Here is a 15441-nt window from a genome sequence, read left to right as displayed (position 1 = left end):
TGTCTGGCTGGATGAACTTGGGGGGAGGGGGGTTCTGGCCTTTAGTCTCCCCATCTATGCACTGGGAGCAGCTGGAATGACCCTCCAGCTGCTGGGGCACTGTGACCAGTTGGTTCAGATCTGAAAAATGTCACCCCTGCGGCTACAGGGAGAGAAGGGGTGGAGCCCTTCTTACTGCAGCCTCCCCTTCCCACCCCCCCTCGCCCCGAGGGACAGGATCGATGTCCAAGCCCCAATGGTGGCCCTTCGCCACCATTCCTAAGGAGGAAGAGGAAGTTCTCAGTTCCAAAGGGCACCCCCATCTCCCCGCTGCCTTGCCCACTTGGCCAGGCCTCCCAGGCTGCAGAGATCTGTGCCCAGTTCCCAGGGGGAGCAGGGAACCAGTGGGGAGGGGGAGGGGTGGCAAACAAAAGGGAGGGAGGAGCAGAGGCTCTATTAAGAAGCAAAAAGGAAGCTGGTGCCCAGGCGGGAAATTCCTGAGCCACAGGGTCCTTTCCAGAGGGCAGGAATTCCTAAGATGTGAAACGGGGAAGGGGTACTCTTCACCAGCACCCCTCTGGCCCTTTGACAGAAAAACAGGGCTTAGATAGGGAAACGGAGGCCCAGAAAGGGATGTGACCTGCTCAAGGCCACGCTGAGTGCGGACAAAGCTGGGCTGAGTGAGACTCAAGCCTGAGCTGTCGGGGTCCCCATCTGGTGCCTTTAGGAGCCTGTCCTGGCCCAGCGCCGGTCCCAGAAAGGGAGAGTGTTTCAGTGGGAGTCCTACAGGCCTGCGTGTGGGTTCCGACCACCGACCACCATTTATTGCCTGTGTGCCCTCGAGCAAGTCACTCACTTCCCCCCCCTCGGCCCCCCCCACCCCGGGCACGCGGGCCTCTCACTGTTGTGGCCGCTCCCGTCGCGGAGCACAGGCTTCGGACGCGCAGGCTCAGCGGCCATGGCTCACGGGCCCAGCCGCTCCGCGGCATGTGGGATCTTCCCGGACCGGGGCATAAACCCGCGTCCCCTGCATCGGCAGGCGGATTCTCAACCACTGCGCCACCAGGGAAGCCAAGTCACTCACTTCTGTGAGCCATTTCTCCGTTTTAAGCAAGACTCGATAGTGACAGCGTATGCAAGGCACCAGCACAGGTGCTTTGTCCATGGCTGACCAACCCCCGATCCCTTAGGGAGGCTCCTCCATGAAGGCCCCCTCCCATGGCTCTCTGCGGCCACAGTGATACCCAGAGTGGGAACACTCTCTCCAGAGGGAGTGATTCTCCGCGCGGCCAACCTCCGAGGGAGTCAGGTGGGACTGTCCCCAGCACCCCGCGGGGGAAAGGGGACTCCCCACAGTTGGGCTGAGCTGGGGTGGGTGCTGGATCTGTGACGCGCGAAAGTGGTCCTGAGCGCGGGGGCCCCTCCCAGCCAGCCAATCGGAAGCCGTCGTCGGACAACGGGTCAGCGCCAGACCCACTCCGTCCGCCTTGGGTGCCGGTCCCGCGCCCGACACAGTCTGGCGACGCTTGGCCAGCCCAGTCATCCCGTCCGGGCTGGTGGGAGGTCGTGACCCCGTCCCCCGCTCCCCTGCTAAGCAGGCCCCGCACCGCCTGGGGGGGCGCGCGCACCGGACACGGGGACACAGGCAGCCCCCGCCACGCTGTGCTTTGGCCTTCGCCCGCGGGTTTTCCGCGGAGGCGGCGGGCGGGGCGAGCGGGCCCAGCGGGGGCGGAGTCTGCGTCTATTTCAGGCGGCGCCCGGCTCAGCCCAGACAGCGGCGGCCCGGCCCGGACACAGTAAGTGACCTCCGCCCGCCGTGCGTCCGTCCCCAACCTCTCCGCGCGGCTGCCCGGCCGCCCCGACCCCGAGTCTCCGGCCCCATCCCACGAGGGAGCGGCCGGCGCGACGGAGGGGACCAATGGGGCAGGACGGAGCCCAGGTCTCTGGCAGCCCCTCTTCTAGGGAAACTGAGGCCCCCGGGCTGAGCTGCTGCGTCAGGGTGCAGAGGGTCCGGCTTAGATGCTCCCAGCGGAGGACTGCGTCCCGCAAAAAGCATCAGGGAGGGGCTGTGGGGAAAGGCGCCGGGTGTCCCTTCCTTTTGCGGTAGGAAGCGGGACCTATAAGCACGGAGGAGCTAGGCACAGGGGCCAGGGAGGCTTGGGTGGACCTCAGCCCTGACCCGGAAAGGAGGGTGAGGGTGTGTGTGCCTGAGGAGAAGCCGGGGGAGGTGGGAGGACCCGAGGGGTGCCACTGTTGGGCCACAGGCTGTGGCCACAGGGTATGACTCGGAGCACTCCCCTTCCTGTCTCAGTGTGCCCAGCCGCGAGCCTGGCCTTAAAGGATCCCTCTCCTGCCCTCTTCTGCTGTATCCGGGCGCCAGGATTAGCCTGACAGACACTGGGACACATGACGCAGACCCTTACTGAGGCCTGGCTAGGTGCCAGCATGTGTCTGAGTGGTTTCCTCACATCCTTTCAGCAGTACTGTGAGGTGGGGTCCTCATCCCCATTTCCCAGATGGGGAGACTAAGGCCTATGAAGGAAGGGTGAAGTCTGGTCCACACCCTAGTGGGTGGTACAGCTAAGCCCACAGTTGTTCTCTTTCTATTGCACCAGCTGCCTCAGAGTCCAGGCCTGGGACGTGGGCCAAGGGGGCTGCTGCAGGACCCTGAAGGGTGAGGAGAGTTTGTGCCACAGAGGCGAGGAGGCAGCGATGCCATGCGGGGACCTGCAGGAGCCAGGTCTGGAGGCTGGGTAAAGCCTAGCACGTGTGGGGACGGAGGAGGTGGGGGGCAGTGAGGACAGAAGTGAGGCCGGTGGGAGCACAGCGGGTCAGATGGCCCTCACCCTCACCCCAGCGGGGGGCAGAGGTGGGGCCTGGGGGCCCAGGGTGGCACTGAGCAGCCCCAGCCAGCCGGCCAGACCAGCTCCTGTGGGTGCCTGGCATGAAAATGGGATGGATTAGGAGGGAAGCTGGGGCAAGGGCTCTGCAGGGCAGAAATGCCCAGAGTACCCCCTGCTTGGTTCTGGAGTGGAACTCTCAGGCCACATGGCACAGGGAACGCAACGGAGATCCAGCAGGGTAGGACTCTGCCCAGGGTAGGACTCTGCCCAGGCACCTGCTGAAACCAGTGGGAGTGTGAGAAAGCCCGGCTTCCTGGCCACTGAGTGGCTCTGGTCAAGCCCGGGGGTTTGGGACGAGTCCTCGGGCGGATGCGAGAGGAGGCTGGGCCGATGGGGAGGCAGTAGGGGTTGTAGAAAGTCTGACAGGCCTAATCCCACCCCGCCTCCTGCCGCCTCAATTTCTCTCTCTGGATGATTGGATCACCCCATCTGCCTTGCAGGGCCGTTGCAGGGGCGAACTGAAGTCACTGTTTGTGTGAGTCATGACTTGGTGTGTTTACTCTCGGGTGGTGGGGCAGGCACTGTGGTTATGCATCACCCCCGTTACCAGGGAGGCCCAGCCCTGCCCCGCTCCCTCCTTTGGGGTCAGCCATGTTCCCCTCCACCGGTCCTGGCCTGGCTTTCACAATGGTCAAGGTGCTGGGGAGGGTGCTGCCCCTCTGAATGTGGCTGGCGAGGTGCTGGGGGCCACGAGGCAGGGGTGCCCGGAGCCAGGTGATCCGAGTTCCAAGCCCAGGCTGTTGACCATGGGGGCATTTTAAGCCCCTCTGAGCTAGCTGTGTGAGATGAGGAAAATAACACGCCTCCTGGAAGGGAGTGCGGAAGTGATGGGATGGGCACTCAGGAAGCGCCCAGAAAATGGAAGCTTTTGTGACGATGATGTCACCCCATTTGTGGAGCCGGGAAGCTTGGGTTTCCAGTCCCAGTTGCCAGTTGCCGTGTGACCTCAGACAGCCCTGTGCCTCACTGGGCCCCTTGTCCCTACGGACGTGGGAAAGACCCCCTGAAGCTTGAGAGGGCACTGTGGTTTCTGTAGACTTGAGCCCCAAGGTCATATAGGGGTCAGGCCCTGCCTACCTTGTGGTCCCAGCCGGAGCAGCTGTGCTTCTGCTCAGAGCGCTCCTCTGTGACCCCAAAGCTGTACGAGTCAAGACAAGAACCGGCAAAATGGAGGACGGGGCTGGGGCTGGATTCCCGCCTCGGTCCGCCGCTGGTGCTCTGTGACCTTTCTGGACCTCGGTTCTCGCTCGGCGCCGTGGGACGGCGGCCCGTGGTCTGCCTGCTCCCCTGGGGTCTCATGGAATCCGGGTGGTTCTCATGCACTGCAGTCCCTTCTCCCTGCCCAGAGGGTGGGCTGTCAAGGAAGGATTTGCCTTCTGTCTGGAATATGCCTCCCAAGCCCAGCTTCCTCCCTGCCTCGGCAGTTCTCGGAGGGCCGGTGGGTCCTGAGGAACTGGTGTCCGGGGAGAGAGTTGAGTTGTTGGTGCCCATCTGGGCCAGGAGAATGCCAGAGCCTGGTGGTCATACGGGTGAAAATGCATCAACCTGGCTGTGTACCTGGGCCGGGGAGCCGGGAGCCAGGCCCATCCCCTGGTGACCGCTGAGCCTTTCATTCCCTCGCCTTGCCAACCCGCAGGCCCGAGCCGGCGTCATGCTGAAGACGATGACCTTACAAGGCTTTACGGGCCAGCAGCCTGCGCCAGGGGCCCTTGACTTGCCCCGAAGCCCCCAGAAGTTGCCCTTCACCTCGGAGGCAGAGTCAGAAGCCTCCATGTCCGAGGCCTCCTCCGAGGACCTGGTGCCACCCCTGGAGGCCGACGAAGCCCCAGATAGGGATGAAGGAGAGGCTGCGAAGAAGAAGAAGAAGTCGAAAGGCCTGGCCAACATGTTCAGCGTCTTCACCAAAGGGAGGAAGAAGAAGAGTCAGCCCAGCTCAGCAGAGACAGAGGGCGACTCTGAGTCCCAGCCCGGGCCGGCTGGCCGGCTGCCCACAGGTAGGCAGGGGCCCCAGGTCCCAGCCAGGCAGGGTCTGGGCAGGATCGGGGCTCACTGGAGTGGACGCCCCACTCACCCAGGACAGAGAGGGCAGGGAAGGTGGGCGCGGAGGTGTCTCCCTTGCCAGCTTCCCCTGCGCGCCCTGATCTCAGGGGCAGGGAGCGAGCGGAGAGGTCCTCGGTCCTGTCTGGGACGTCGACTCGCCCCTTCCGGCGCCTCACCTCACCTTTTGAGGTCTCGGCCCACGGGAGGTGACTGGTGGGTTTCGGGGCCCCGGGCCGCGCTAACGTCGGGTCCTGGCCGCAGTGGAGGAGCTCAAGGCCGACCTGGAGCACGGGCGGCTGGAGGCGGCGGGGCCGCTGCTGGCGCTGGAGCGGGAGCTGCAGGCGGCCATGGCGGCGGGCGGCGTGAGCGAGGAGGAGCTGCTGCGGCGCCAGAGCAAGGTGGAGGCGCTGTACGTGCTGCTGCGCGACCAGGTGCTCGGCCTGCTGCGCCGGCCGCTGGAGGCGGCGCCCGAGCGGCTGCGCCAGGCGCTGGCCGTGCTGGCCGAGCAGGAGCGCGAGGACCGCGCGGCGGCGGCGGCGGGGCCCGGGCCCTCGGCACTGGCGGCCACGCGGCCCCGGCGCTGGCTGCAGCTGTGGCGGCGCGGCGTGGCGCAGGCGGCCGAGGAGCGCCTGGGCCAGCGGCCGGCCGCGGCTGCCGAGGGCCGCACGGAGGCCGAGCGCGCCTTCCTGCACATGGGCCGCACCATGAAGGAGGACCTGGAGGCCGTGGTGGAGCGGCTGAAGCCGCTGTTCCCCGCCGAGTTCGCCGTGGTGGCGGCCTACGCCGAGAGCTACCACGAGCACTTCGCGGCGCAGCTGGCGGACTTGGCGCAGTTCGAGCTGAGCGAACGCGACACCTACGTGCTGCTGGTCTGGGTGCAGAACCTCTACCCCAAGTAAGCGGCTGGGCAGCCGGGCGCCCCGGTGCTGGGCGGGGCCCCAGGGGCAGGGAGGCCGCTCTGCAGGGGCTGTCACCGCGTGCAGGGAGTTCCAGGTGGGAGAAGCACAGATGGGCTTGGACTCAAGGGGGCAGGGCCTGGGCTGGGTCTGCTTTGCACTTGGAGTCCTTAGTCTCTTGGGCCTCGGCCCCATTCCACAGTTGGGGAAACTGAGGCACAGAGAATGGCAGGGACTTCATCATTCACTCATGAGTTCCCAGTCTGGGGAGGGCATGAAGCAGCGCCCATCCAGAGCAGGAAGGGGTGTGGCAGGGGAGCCCGGAGGAGGGGGCCCTGACCTCGCCTGGGTCAGCCCAGGAAGCCAGCTCAGAAGAGACGGCGCAGACTTCTGCCTGCCACAGGAGTTTGCTGCTCTGGGGCAGCGCACAGTCTAATAGAAGTCAGGCAGGGCAGGAAAGAGGAGGACAGGTCAGTAAGAGGGAGGGTGGTGTTCCGGCAAAGGGAGTCATCTTCCAGGGCCTGAGGCTGAGCTGTGAAGCATTCTGGGAGCTGTGTGGAGCTGTCAGTGTTTGGATTATCCAGCAGGCCCCTGGGGGCACTCCCAGGCAGGACAGGGAGCAGGGGCAGGGTGGGGCCGCTGGGCCTGTTGGGAAGATCCCCATGGTGCAGGGTCACCCAGTGAGGCCGCACAGAGCTGGGCTCTGGCCCCCGAGGCCTGGAGCCCCTCAGTTTGGAAGGCTTGCTCTGCCGGTGAAGGATACCTGGTTACCAGCCGGGTACCGCCTCAGGCATCCCCTCATTTCCCCAGACCTCTGGTCGTTCACATAAGCTGGGTGGGGAGAGACTTATACTGCAGCATGGAGATGACCAAGGCACGAGAGGCCAGGGGCTCCTGTAGGGACTGGCCCCGGCACCCAGTGTAAAGCCCACAGGAAGCCTGGAGGTGTAGCCCGTGTGAACAATGTCCAAGCATCTCGGGGACACATCTGGGTGGCCAGTGGTCTCGGTTGGTACTGGTGGGTCAGCCTCGCGGGGGCCGGAGGAAGGGCCGGTTGGGGAGTGGTGGGTGAGGAGTCGGCAGGGCATAGGGAAATTGGCACAGGGCAGGGGGTGCGGGAGAGTCAGGGCGGCTCTGAACCTGTTCCTTCTTGCTTGTCCTGACTCACCAGGAAGTGCCAGGCACTCACACTTCTCACCCTCAGCCTTCCTGTCCCAGTGACCCCAGGGGCTTTTAGCCTGGGACCCACTGGGGTCACTGCAGCAGGAAACTGAGGCCAGCCGGGCATGGAGCCCCGAGGGGGGGAGTCCAGGGGGGCTCCGTGGAGGCCTGTGTGGCCAGAAGTGCGGGGAGCAAAGGGGCACAGCGCATCCAGGCTGGGGGAGGGGCAGAGAGGGCCATTCTTGAGCCTCCAGGCGGACCAAGGTCCCTGAGGAAGTCCCAGGGCTGGGCAGTCCCCAGGGGGCTCTGGGACCCAACAGAGGTCCACAGGGATGGGTGGATCTGCCTCCTCAGAGCAGTTCAGGGTGGTGCGGGAACAGCCCTTCCTGCTTGGACTGGCCCACCTCTGGGGGCAGCAGACCCGGCTCGGGGGGCGGGGGGAAGAGGGCACAGGGCTAGTGGGTGCCCAAGGCCAGCAGGGCTGGAGTGTGGTGGGGGATGGGTGAGAAGGAGGCAGAGGGTAAGGAGTTGTATCCTGTCTGTGTGAGAGCGGGGAGCCCTTAGAGCCGGGAGATCAGACCTGAGAGGTGGTACTGCCTGTTGGGTGGAGGAGGGATTGTTGGAGGTGAGGGCAGAAGCGGGGAGCCAGGGAGGGGGGTCCTGCAGTGAGCCAGGCGAGAGGGCGGTGGCTGGGCAGGGGGGTGCCTCTAGCCGGGTAGCTTGCGGCTCATCAGTTTCGGGGCGGTATTTCGGAGCAGAAGCAGATGGGGGTGAGAGAGTAAAGGAGGCACGACGGTTCCAGGGTTGGAGGCCTGGATCAGGCTGAGCAGGTGCAGGGCCCACCGCATGAGGTGGGGAAGCAGGGATGGGGTTCGGTGGAGGCAGGCAGCTGAGCTCTGGGCCTGCCAGAGGCTGCGGCCGAGGAGAGCTGAGCTCTGGGCCTGCCAGAGGCTGAGGCCAGGAGAGCTGAGCTCTGGGCCTGCCAGAGGCTGAGGCCAGGAGAGCTGAGCTCTGGGCCTGCCAGAGGCTGAGGCCGAGGAGGAGGGCTCTTGCTGGACGGGTGGCGTGAGCTTTCCTCATGCCAGCCCCCTCTGCCCACAGTGACGTCATCAACAGCCCCAAGCTGGCAGGCGAGCTGCAAGGAGTCGGGCTTGGGAGCCTCCTGTCCCCCGAGCAGATCCGGCTGCTGGAGGCCACGTTCCTCTCCAATCAGGTGGTGAGTCCAGCGCCAGCGCCAGGGCCGGGGCAAAGGAGGGGCGGGAAGGAAGCGGAGGGGCGGCCGGGGCAGACAGGACGTGGCAGGGAGCCTGACAGGCACGTCCACGTGGGCTTCGCGCTCCCCTGACCAGCCCCCCCTCCCCCAAGGCCAGCGTGAAGGAGCTGACGGCCCGTGCCCTGGAGCTGGAGTCACAGCGCTGGACCCAGGATGTGGCTCCGCAGAGGCTGGACGGCCGCTGCCACAGTGAGCTGGCCATTGACATCATCCAGGTAGCACGGCTGCCCCTCGTGCACGAGCGCACATCCTTGCGTGCAAACACACGCTCGCCCCTGAGCACAGTCCCTCTTTTCCATGTCTTACCGACCCCCGCACCCGCCCCAGCCCCAGCCCTAGACCGGGTGGGCCCCTGCTCAGTTCACCTCACCCCTGCAGATCATCTCCCAGGGCCAGGCCAAGGCCGAGAGCATCACCCTTGACCTGGGCGCGCAGATGAAGCACTTGCTGCTGGTGGAGCTGGCTGCGTTCCTCAACAGGTGGGTGACGGCCTGTGCGCGCGCAGGAAGGGTCCCTGCGGCCACCCCTCTCAGCGCCCCGCCCCGCCCTCGTGCCCCAGGTGGGGATCCAAGCTAGATCAGTGCCCCTCCCTGCTCCTCGGGGGTCTGTCATTCTGAGCAGGCGTCCTCATCCCCCTGTACCACCCACCTGGGTGCTGAGAGCCTCAGGTAATCTGACCACCTGCTCTCGGCAAAGCTCCCAGCAGAGCAGCCCCCAGCTGCAAAGAAGATGCCCAGTGAGGGACTGAGACACTGGCCTCCCCATCCGGGCACGCTCCAGTCTGCACCCTCACGGTTCTCTTGGCTAGCTCCCTCCGCCTCCTCTGAGGACCCCTGCATGGCCCAGGCCTCCAGTCTTCCAGCTCTAGAGGGGGCCTGGGGGAAGGAGGGAGGCAGCAGAGCGGGGTGGACACCCTCTTCAGGAGCTCTGCAGGGGCCCTGGCCTCACTGGCCTGAGCACGTGAAGCCAGTTACAGGATGCTTCGGGGCTAGGGGCCCCTCCCTGTGCTGCAGGGAGCCCACATGTAAACCCAGGGAGGCTGCTCCTGTCCCGGTGTTTGTGCTGGTCCCGCATGTTCCCTTTCGGGTTTCACCAGCTACCAGCGTGCCTTTGATGAATTTCTGGAGAGGAGCAAACAGCTGAGAAATTACAGGGCCAATGTCATCGCCAACATCAACAACTGCCTCTCCTTCCGGTGAGGGCACTGGGTGGGGTTTGTGGGAGCCGGCATCACTGGGGCTGCCTGCCTGTGAGAGAGAGAGAGAGAGAGAGAGAGGGTAACTGGGAGGCGGCTGGGAGGTGCCCGGGATGGGGGGGAGGGACAGCTTCAGCAGAGATGTTGAATTAAAACGAGCAGGTCCGTAAGGAAATGCCAGGGCCTGTGGCGGCGGCAGCAGTGAACATTTATCTAGTGCTGGGGGTCAAGCACTCGCGCAACTGATTTACTTTATTTTATTTTACCCTTATGACAACCCTGTTAGGTAGGTACAGTGATCACGTCCATTAAGCAGATGAGCAAAGTGAGGTGCTGTGGAGAGGCCCTCAGTTAGAAGAGGATGTGGTGTTACGTGTGTGCTGGCAGTGGGAAGGCTGGGCCCTGCTTCGGCAGCATGGGTGGGATGATGTGGCCTTGCTCCCATGGGGAGTGGGGAGCCAGGGAGGGTTCTAGAGGAATGGTTTAGGAAGATTAGTCTCAGGCTCACTGGCTCTCTGGGCAGGACTGGTGTGATCTCCCTGCCTCCCCTGTCCTTCCAGGATGTTCGTGGACCAGAAGTGGCAGACACCACAGGACATCCCGAGCCACCTGCTGAGCCCCCTGGATGAGCTCAAGAGTCATGGCGTTGATACCCTGCTCCAGAGCCTGTTTGGGGCCCTGAAGGTAGCTGGAACCTCCTGCCGTGTGTCACATGCTGAGTCCGGTGCTGGGGGAGGGCCTGGGAGGGGGCTGGGCAGGGAGGGTGGCAGAAGCGAAGAGCTGGCACGTGGAAGGCGTGGTGTGAGACCAGGTGAGGGGGCCGTGGCGGGCCCTTGACCTCACATCCAACGCTTCAGCCCCGGGGCTTGGCCTCAGAGGGCCGCCCAGGGCCCTCGGGTACAGACAGGAAGCTTCAATGCCCGTCCCCCGCTTAGACGCCCCAGACCCTCCTGCCCAGGCCCTGTCCCCGTGCCTAACTCCCAGCTGTGATGCTCAGAGCCTTTGGCAGCCGTCACCACGTCTGCTGTGGGCCAAGAAATCCACAGAAACCCTTTAGTGCCTTTAGCAGAGGATGAGGCAGGGGTCCCAGGAAACGAGGAGGAGGGACTCCCTGCCTGCCCTCCATGGGAACCCGCCCTGGCCTCAGTGCCCAGCAGCTGTGGGTGACCAGGCGGTGACCCTGGATGACTTGGCTGGCTCCTCACAGGCCCAGCCAAGCACAAGGCTTTATTTATGTAGGAATTTGTTTATTTAAGGAGGGTGGCCAGTGGAAAAGGCCTCAGGGCAGGCAGATGGCAGCTGGTCGGCCTCTGAGAAGGGTGTGCAGACCACGCCTCCAGTCCCTGCCTGTGAGCAGGGGCCGAGCGCTCCCTGGCTTCCTTGGGAGTCCTTAACGTCCCCGGCCCCTGTCCTGGGCCCCGTGTGTCTGTGTGTGTCTGTGTGTGCATGTTTCTGCAGCTGGCCCTTCCTCTGCAGGGCGTGGCCAGACATCCTGCTTCTCTCCTTTCACAGCCGCTGTTCAAGAGGTTCACACAGACCCGCTGGGCGGCCCCCGCGCAGACCCTGGAGGAAATTATCTCCGTGGTGGGCGAGAGGCTGCCCGAGTTCTCTGAACTGCAGGACTGTTTCCGGGAGGTAAGGGGGTGCTGAGCTGGTGGCAGGAGCCGGAGGGGGGGGTCTGGACATGCGCGCACACACGCGCACGCGCGCGCGCACACACGGACGCGCTCCTGTGCTCTGGCATCCGCCCCTCCCTGGACCCTGGCTTCGAAGCCTCGAGGGAGGTGGTGAGTTTCCTGTGTGTTGGCTCACATGGCCCTGCCCACTCGCCCACCCAGGAGCTCATGGAGGTTGTACACCTGCACCTGGTGAAAGAGTACATCGTCCGCCTCAGCAAGCGGCGCCTGGTCCTCAAGACGGCAGAGCAGCAGCAGCAGCTGGCGGGGCACATCCTGGCCAACGCTGAGCTCATCCAGCGCTTCTGCACTCAGAACGTAAGCCCCCACCCGCCCCTCCCAGCTCCCACTCCCATAGGCTGCCCTCCCGCTCCAAGCTCTTCACAGGCCAGGACAGCCCCTCTGGGCCTCTCCAAACCCAATCAGGTCGGACCTGAGCCTCTCTGGGCCCCTGGGTGGCCTCCGGGGCAGGGACAGCCTCCCTCCAACCAGGCCTGTGCCTGCAGGGCTCCCCGGCAACCTGGCTGCATCGTGCCCTCCCCATGCTCGCAGAGATTATTCGCCTGCAAGACCCCAGCGCCATCAAGATCGAGGTGGCCACGTGTGCCGCCTGGTACCCTGACTTCAGGTGAGAGCAAGGCACCAGAGGACCTGGGCAGGTAGCATGGCCTTGATGTACCCGGCTGTGGTCAGGGCCTGGTGGAGCCAGAATGAGTCCCTCCAGGGTGGGTAGAGCTCAGGTACCGGCCACCGTGATGCAGTCCCTTTGCTGAGTGCTGTGTACCGGCCACCATGCCCAGATCTTTACAGTGGCTGTTCACTCAGTCCTTACTGCCACCCTGTGAAGCTGACACTCTTCATCCCCATTTACAGATGAGACCTGGGGAGCTTAAGGAATGTGTCCAGGGTAACACAGCTAGTCAGTGGTAGAGCTAAGACGACAAAGCCAGGGGGTCTGGCTCCACAGCCCAGATTCTTAGCCTTTATGATACTGCCCCTCAGAGGGGAAACGGAGATCAGAGAGACCAGGGACCTGCTGGAGGCCATGGCAAGTCAGTAGTGAAGCTGGGGTCCACCACTCAGCCTAGGGGCCCTCAGGGGCGCGACCTGTGCCCTGGGTCCTAGTACCCCTGTTCCGGAGTGGAGGCTTAGCCCCTGGCTGCCTGAGGATCTGGTGAGTCAGGGAAATTGATTCTGTGGGCTGAGTCCTCTAATGCTGTCGGACTGTTCCAGTTATGGGATATGAGTTGGACTGTCCCGGCGTAGCCTAGTCCAGCCACTGGCTGACCCACTCCACCTACTCACCTACCCATCCCCTCACTTACACACTCACCCGTCCATCTCCCCACTCATACAAGCACCTAGTTACCCACCTGCTCCCCCATCTTCTATCCATCCATCTGATGACCCACCCATCGACTCATCTGTCCATCCGTTGACCCATCCACCCATCCACCCACCTATTCATCCACCCTTCCACCCATCCACCCTTCCACCCATCCACCTATCCATCTATCCACCTATCCACCTATCCATTCATCCACTGATCTATCCATCCATCCATCCACCCATCCACCCTTCCACCCATCCACCTATCCATCTATCCACCTATCCATCTATCCACCTATCCATTCATCCACTGATCTATCCATCCATCCATCCACCCATCCACCCATTCTACCAACAGTTACGGAGTGGTCTCCTACTAGGTACTGGTCTCCTTAGGCTCTGTTTTTGGCACCAGGATGCAATGAAGTACAAGACGGACAAGGTCTTCGTTCTCCCTCATGTTACTTACAGTCTGTTTAAGGTTAGCAACGATGAGGCGATCAGGCAAAGGAGTTCAATTGCGAGTGTTAAAGATTGTTTAACCAAGGTTGTGAACGACAGGAGGTGCTGACTTTAGAGATGGGAAAGCCTCTCAGGGGAGGTGACATTTTAGCTGAGAGCTAAAGGGTGAGACGAAGCGGGTTATCTCAAGAGCATGAGGAAGAGCACTCCAGGATGGACAGCCAGTGCAAAGGCCCCAGGTGGGCAGGAGCTTGGCGCACTCTGGAGACGCACGGTGGCCAGCGCCGCTGGAGCTCAGCGGGCAAAGGAGCGGGTGTGGGGGGTGCTGCTCGTGGGCAGGGGCTTGGCTGCAGTGCCCTGTGGCTCCGCCCGGAGTTTGGGGAGCTGGGAGGGGGTGTGAGCAGGGGTGTTGGCGAGCGGGCTGGACTGACAGCATACTCTCTTTGCCAGCAAAGGCCACCTGAGTGCCATCCTGGCCATCAAGGGGAACCTGACCAACAGTGAATCCAGGGGCATCCGGAGCATCCTGGACATCCACACGGGGGCGCGCGAGCCCTCCAAGTCCCTGTTTTCACTTGTAAAGGTTGGTTAGCTGCTTCCGCGGCCTGACCTGCTCGTGAGCTCACGGCGAGCAGCGGATGCCGCCCCGTTCGGGGGCCGTTCAGACCAGCACCGGCTTCACAGCCCCACACGGCCTCTCACGGACGTCCTGCCTTCTGCTGCTGCTTCTGACCAGCCCTGGCCTAGGCGCAGGTCCCTGGGCCGCGGGAACTGGACAGGCCCTGGCTTGTTCACCCCTCCCGTGGCGGGGCGGGGCGGGGGGGAGCTATGGGGACCCAAGGAGGCCACACATGAGAAGCTCCCTGTAGATGACAGGGGATCTTGCACGCTCTGAAGGAGGGGCCAGGAGGGGGAGTGGCCAGGGGACGGAGCTCCAGGGTCACCGCCTGTCTGTGGCGTCCTTCCACAGGCTGCCTCCGGATTGCCCTCCTCAGCCTGGGTCTTGGCGCCTCCCCAGCTCCTGGGCGGCGGCCTGAGCCTCACCCCTCCTGCCTCCTCTGGTCCAGGGCTGTGCTGAGCTGGGCTCAGCCGGGGCGTGGAATGGAGGGCAGACTGGAGGGAAAAAAGGGAAAGATGAGCTCTCATCTGGGACCTGGAAAGGGGCCTGTGGGGTCCCATGGCACGCTGGGGGCAGAGCTGGCATCAGGGCCCCTGCAGCTCAGCCCCTGCCCCTTCTCTGCTTCCCCACGGGCTTCCCCTGAGGATGGGTCCGGGAGGGGCAAGGACCTCCTGGGTTTTCTCGGCCTCCGCCTTCCCCCACACGGAGACAGGCCCAGGGGTGCCTCCGCAGGTCCTCCCCGGAAGTCAGGCTGAGGTCTGGGCAGGGCAAGCTTGACCTCTGACTCCTCGGCCTCTGGATTCGTTTCCTATTGCCACTTCAGCAAACTTCCACAAGCTTAGTAGTTTAAGACGAGAATGCTCTTTCGGTTGTGGAGGTCAGAAGTCTGACGTGGGCCTAGTGGGCTAAAGCCAAGGTGTCAGCCGGCCTGGTTCTGTCTGGATGCTCCGGAGGGCCATTTCCTTGCCTTTTCCAGTTTTTAGAGGCCGGCCTCCCCTGTTTCTTGGCTAGTGGCCCCCTTCTATCTCCAAAGCCAGCAACGGCCGGTCGATCTCTTTTTCACATCTCAGCACCCCTCTCCTGCCTCCATCTTCCTTCCTTAAGGACCCCAGTGATGACCTTTGACCCCCCAGACAATGACCTTTGACCTACCCAGACAATCCAGGATCCTCTTCCGATGTCAAGTTCAGCTGATGAGCAACCTTAATTCCACCTGACCCCTTAACTCCTCTTTGCCTTGGAACCTGACGTAGTCGCAGTTCCAGGGATGTGGACGTGGGCGTCTTTGGAGGGGGGTATTATTTTGCCCACCTCAGCCTCCACCCATCCCCTGCCCTGTGGGGTGCCTTGTCCTATCCCAGGAAAACATGGGTTCAGTTACCCTCCTCGGCCTCTGCTTACCCCAGAGGCTCTCGGCAGTCAGACGTAGGCACAACTCCACCTCACCTGCGCCGCTGGGCACGCCGTGACGGGGTTTGCAGCCAGCTCTCGGGTTTGTGCTCCCTCTTTCCAGGTACTGTGGCCAGAAACTGGCCCGTGTAAGTGGTGCACAAAGGCCTTTGTACATTTGTAGGAGTTTGCATGTTTGATGTTATTATTATTATTTTTGATAGTACTGCTTTTGTATGTGTTTTTCTATAACATGATCTTAGTTTTTATAGCTTGCTATAAAGCTGATTTCAAAAGTGGCTGTGGAGTGATTTATTTTGGGAGCAAGGATGGGCCATCAGTGGCTTTCTCAGCCTCTTGGGGTCTGGCAGACCCTGTGCCCCCAGTTTCTGTGTCAAATCCCCAATGAGTCCGGCCCCCCAGCGTCTCCTACCCGCTTCTTACCTGTGAGCATGAGTTTTGGGAGGGTCTGCTGTGGGGCAAGGCCCATCACTTCGCCCTTCAGTTTCCTCACCTATA

At 63.2% G+C, this 15441-nt stretch overlaps 1 protein-coding gene across 4 annotated transcripts; it reads left to right on the top strand.

The window, feature by feature from the left end:
• Window positions 1-1707: 1707 nt before the first annotated feature.
• TNFAIP2 (TNF alpha induced protein 2) lies at window positions 1708-15221 on the top strand. 4 transcript variants are annotated; one of them, XM_033850572.2, is made up of 14 exons: window positions 1792-1918; window positions 2595-2719; window positions 3323-3357; window positions 4519-4876; window positions 5184-5817; window positions 8081-8195; window positions 8345-8467; window positions 8631-8731; window positions 9349-9447; window positions 10008-10131; window positions 10924-11082; window positions 11286-11441; window positions 11630-11751; window positions 13365-15221. In XM_033850572.2, the coding sequence occupies exons 2-14, from the start codon at window positions 2692-2694 to the stop codon at window positions 13504-13506; spliced, it is 2196 nt and encodes a 731-aa protein (XP_033706463.1). In that variant the 5' UTR covers window positions 1792-1918; window positions 2595-2691; the 3' UTR covers window positions 13507-15221. The 4 variants fall into 4 exon arrangements, with proteins under 4 accessions (XP_033706468.1, XP_033706463.1, XP_033706465.1 ...); XM_033850574.2 differs by having other exon boundaries at window positions 1794-1918; window positions 10960-11082; XM_033850577.2 differs by lacking the exons at window positions 1792-1918; window positions 2595-2719; window positions 3323-3357 and adding an exon at window positions 1708-1775.
• Window positions 15222-15441: the final 220 nt, after the last annotated feature.

The sequence above is a fragment of the Tursiops truncatus genome, chromosome 2 (genome assembly GCF_011762595.2).
Source record: "Tursiops truncatus isolate mTurTru1 chromosome 2, mTurTru1.mat.Y, whole genome shotgun sequence".
Classification (NCBI taxonomy): domain Eukaryota; kingdom Metazoa; phylum Chordata; class Mammalia; order Artiodactyla; family Delphinidae; genus Tursiops; species Tursiops truncatus.
This window is presented reverse-complemented; position numbering and strand designations above follow the sequence as displayed.

Bases quoted from the DNA above. Each gene is read 5' to 3' on its own strand.
- TNFAIP2 (XM_033850572.2), top strand. From the start codon at position 2,692: ATGCCATGCGGGGACCTGCAGGAGCCAG. The intron at 4,877-5,183 runs GTAGGCAGGGGC...TCCTGGCCGCAG, and splicing joins GGCTGGCCGGCTGCCCACAG to TGGAGGAGCTCAAGGCCGAC. The intron at 8,468-8,630 runs GTAGCACGGCTG...TCACCCCTGCAG, and splicing joins TGGCCATTGACATCATCCAG to ATCATCTCCCAGGGCCAGGC.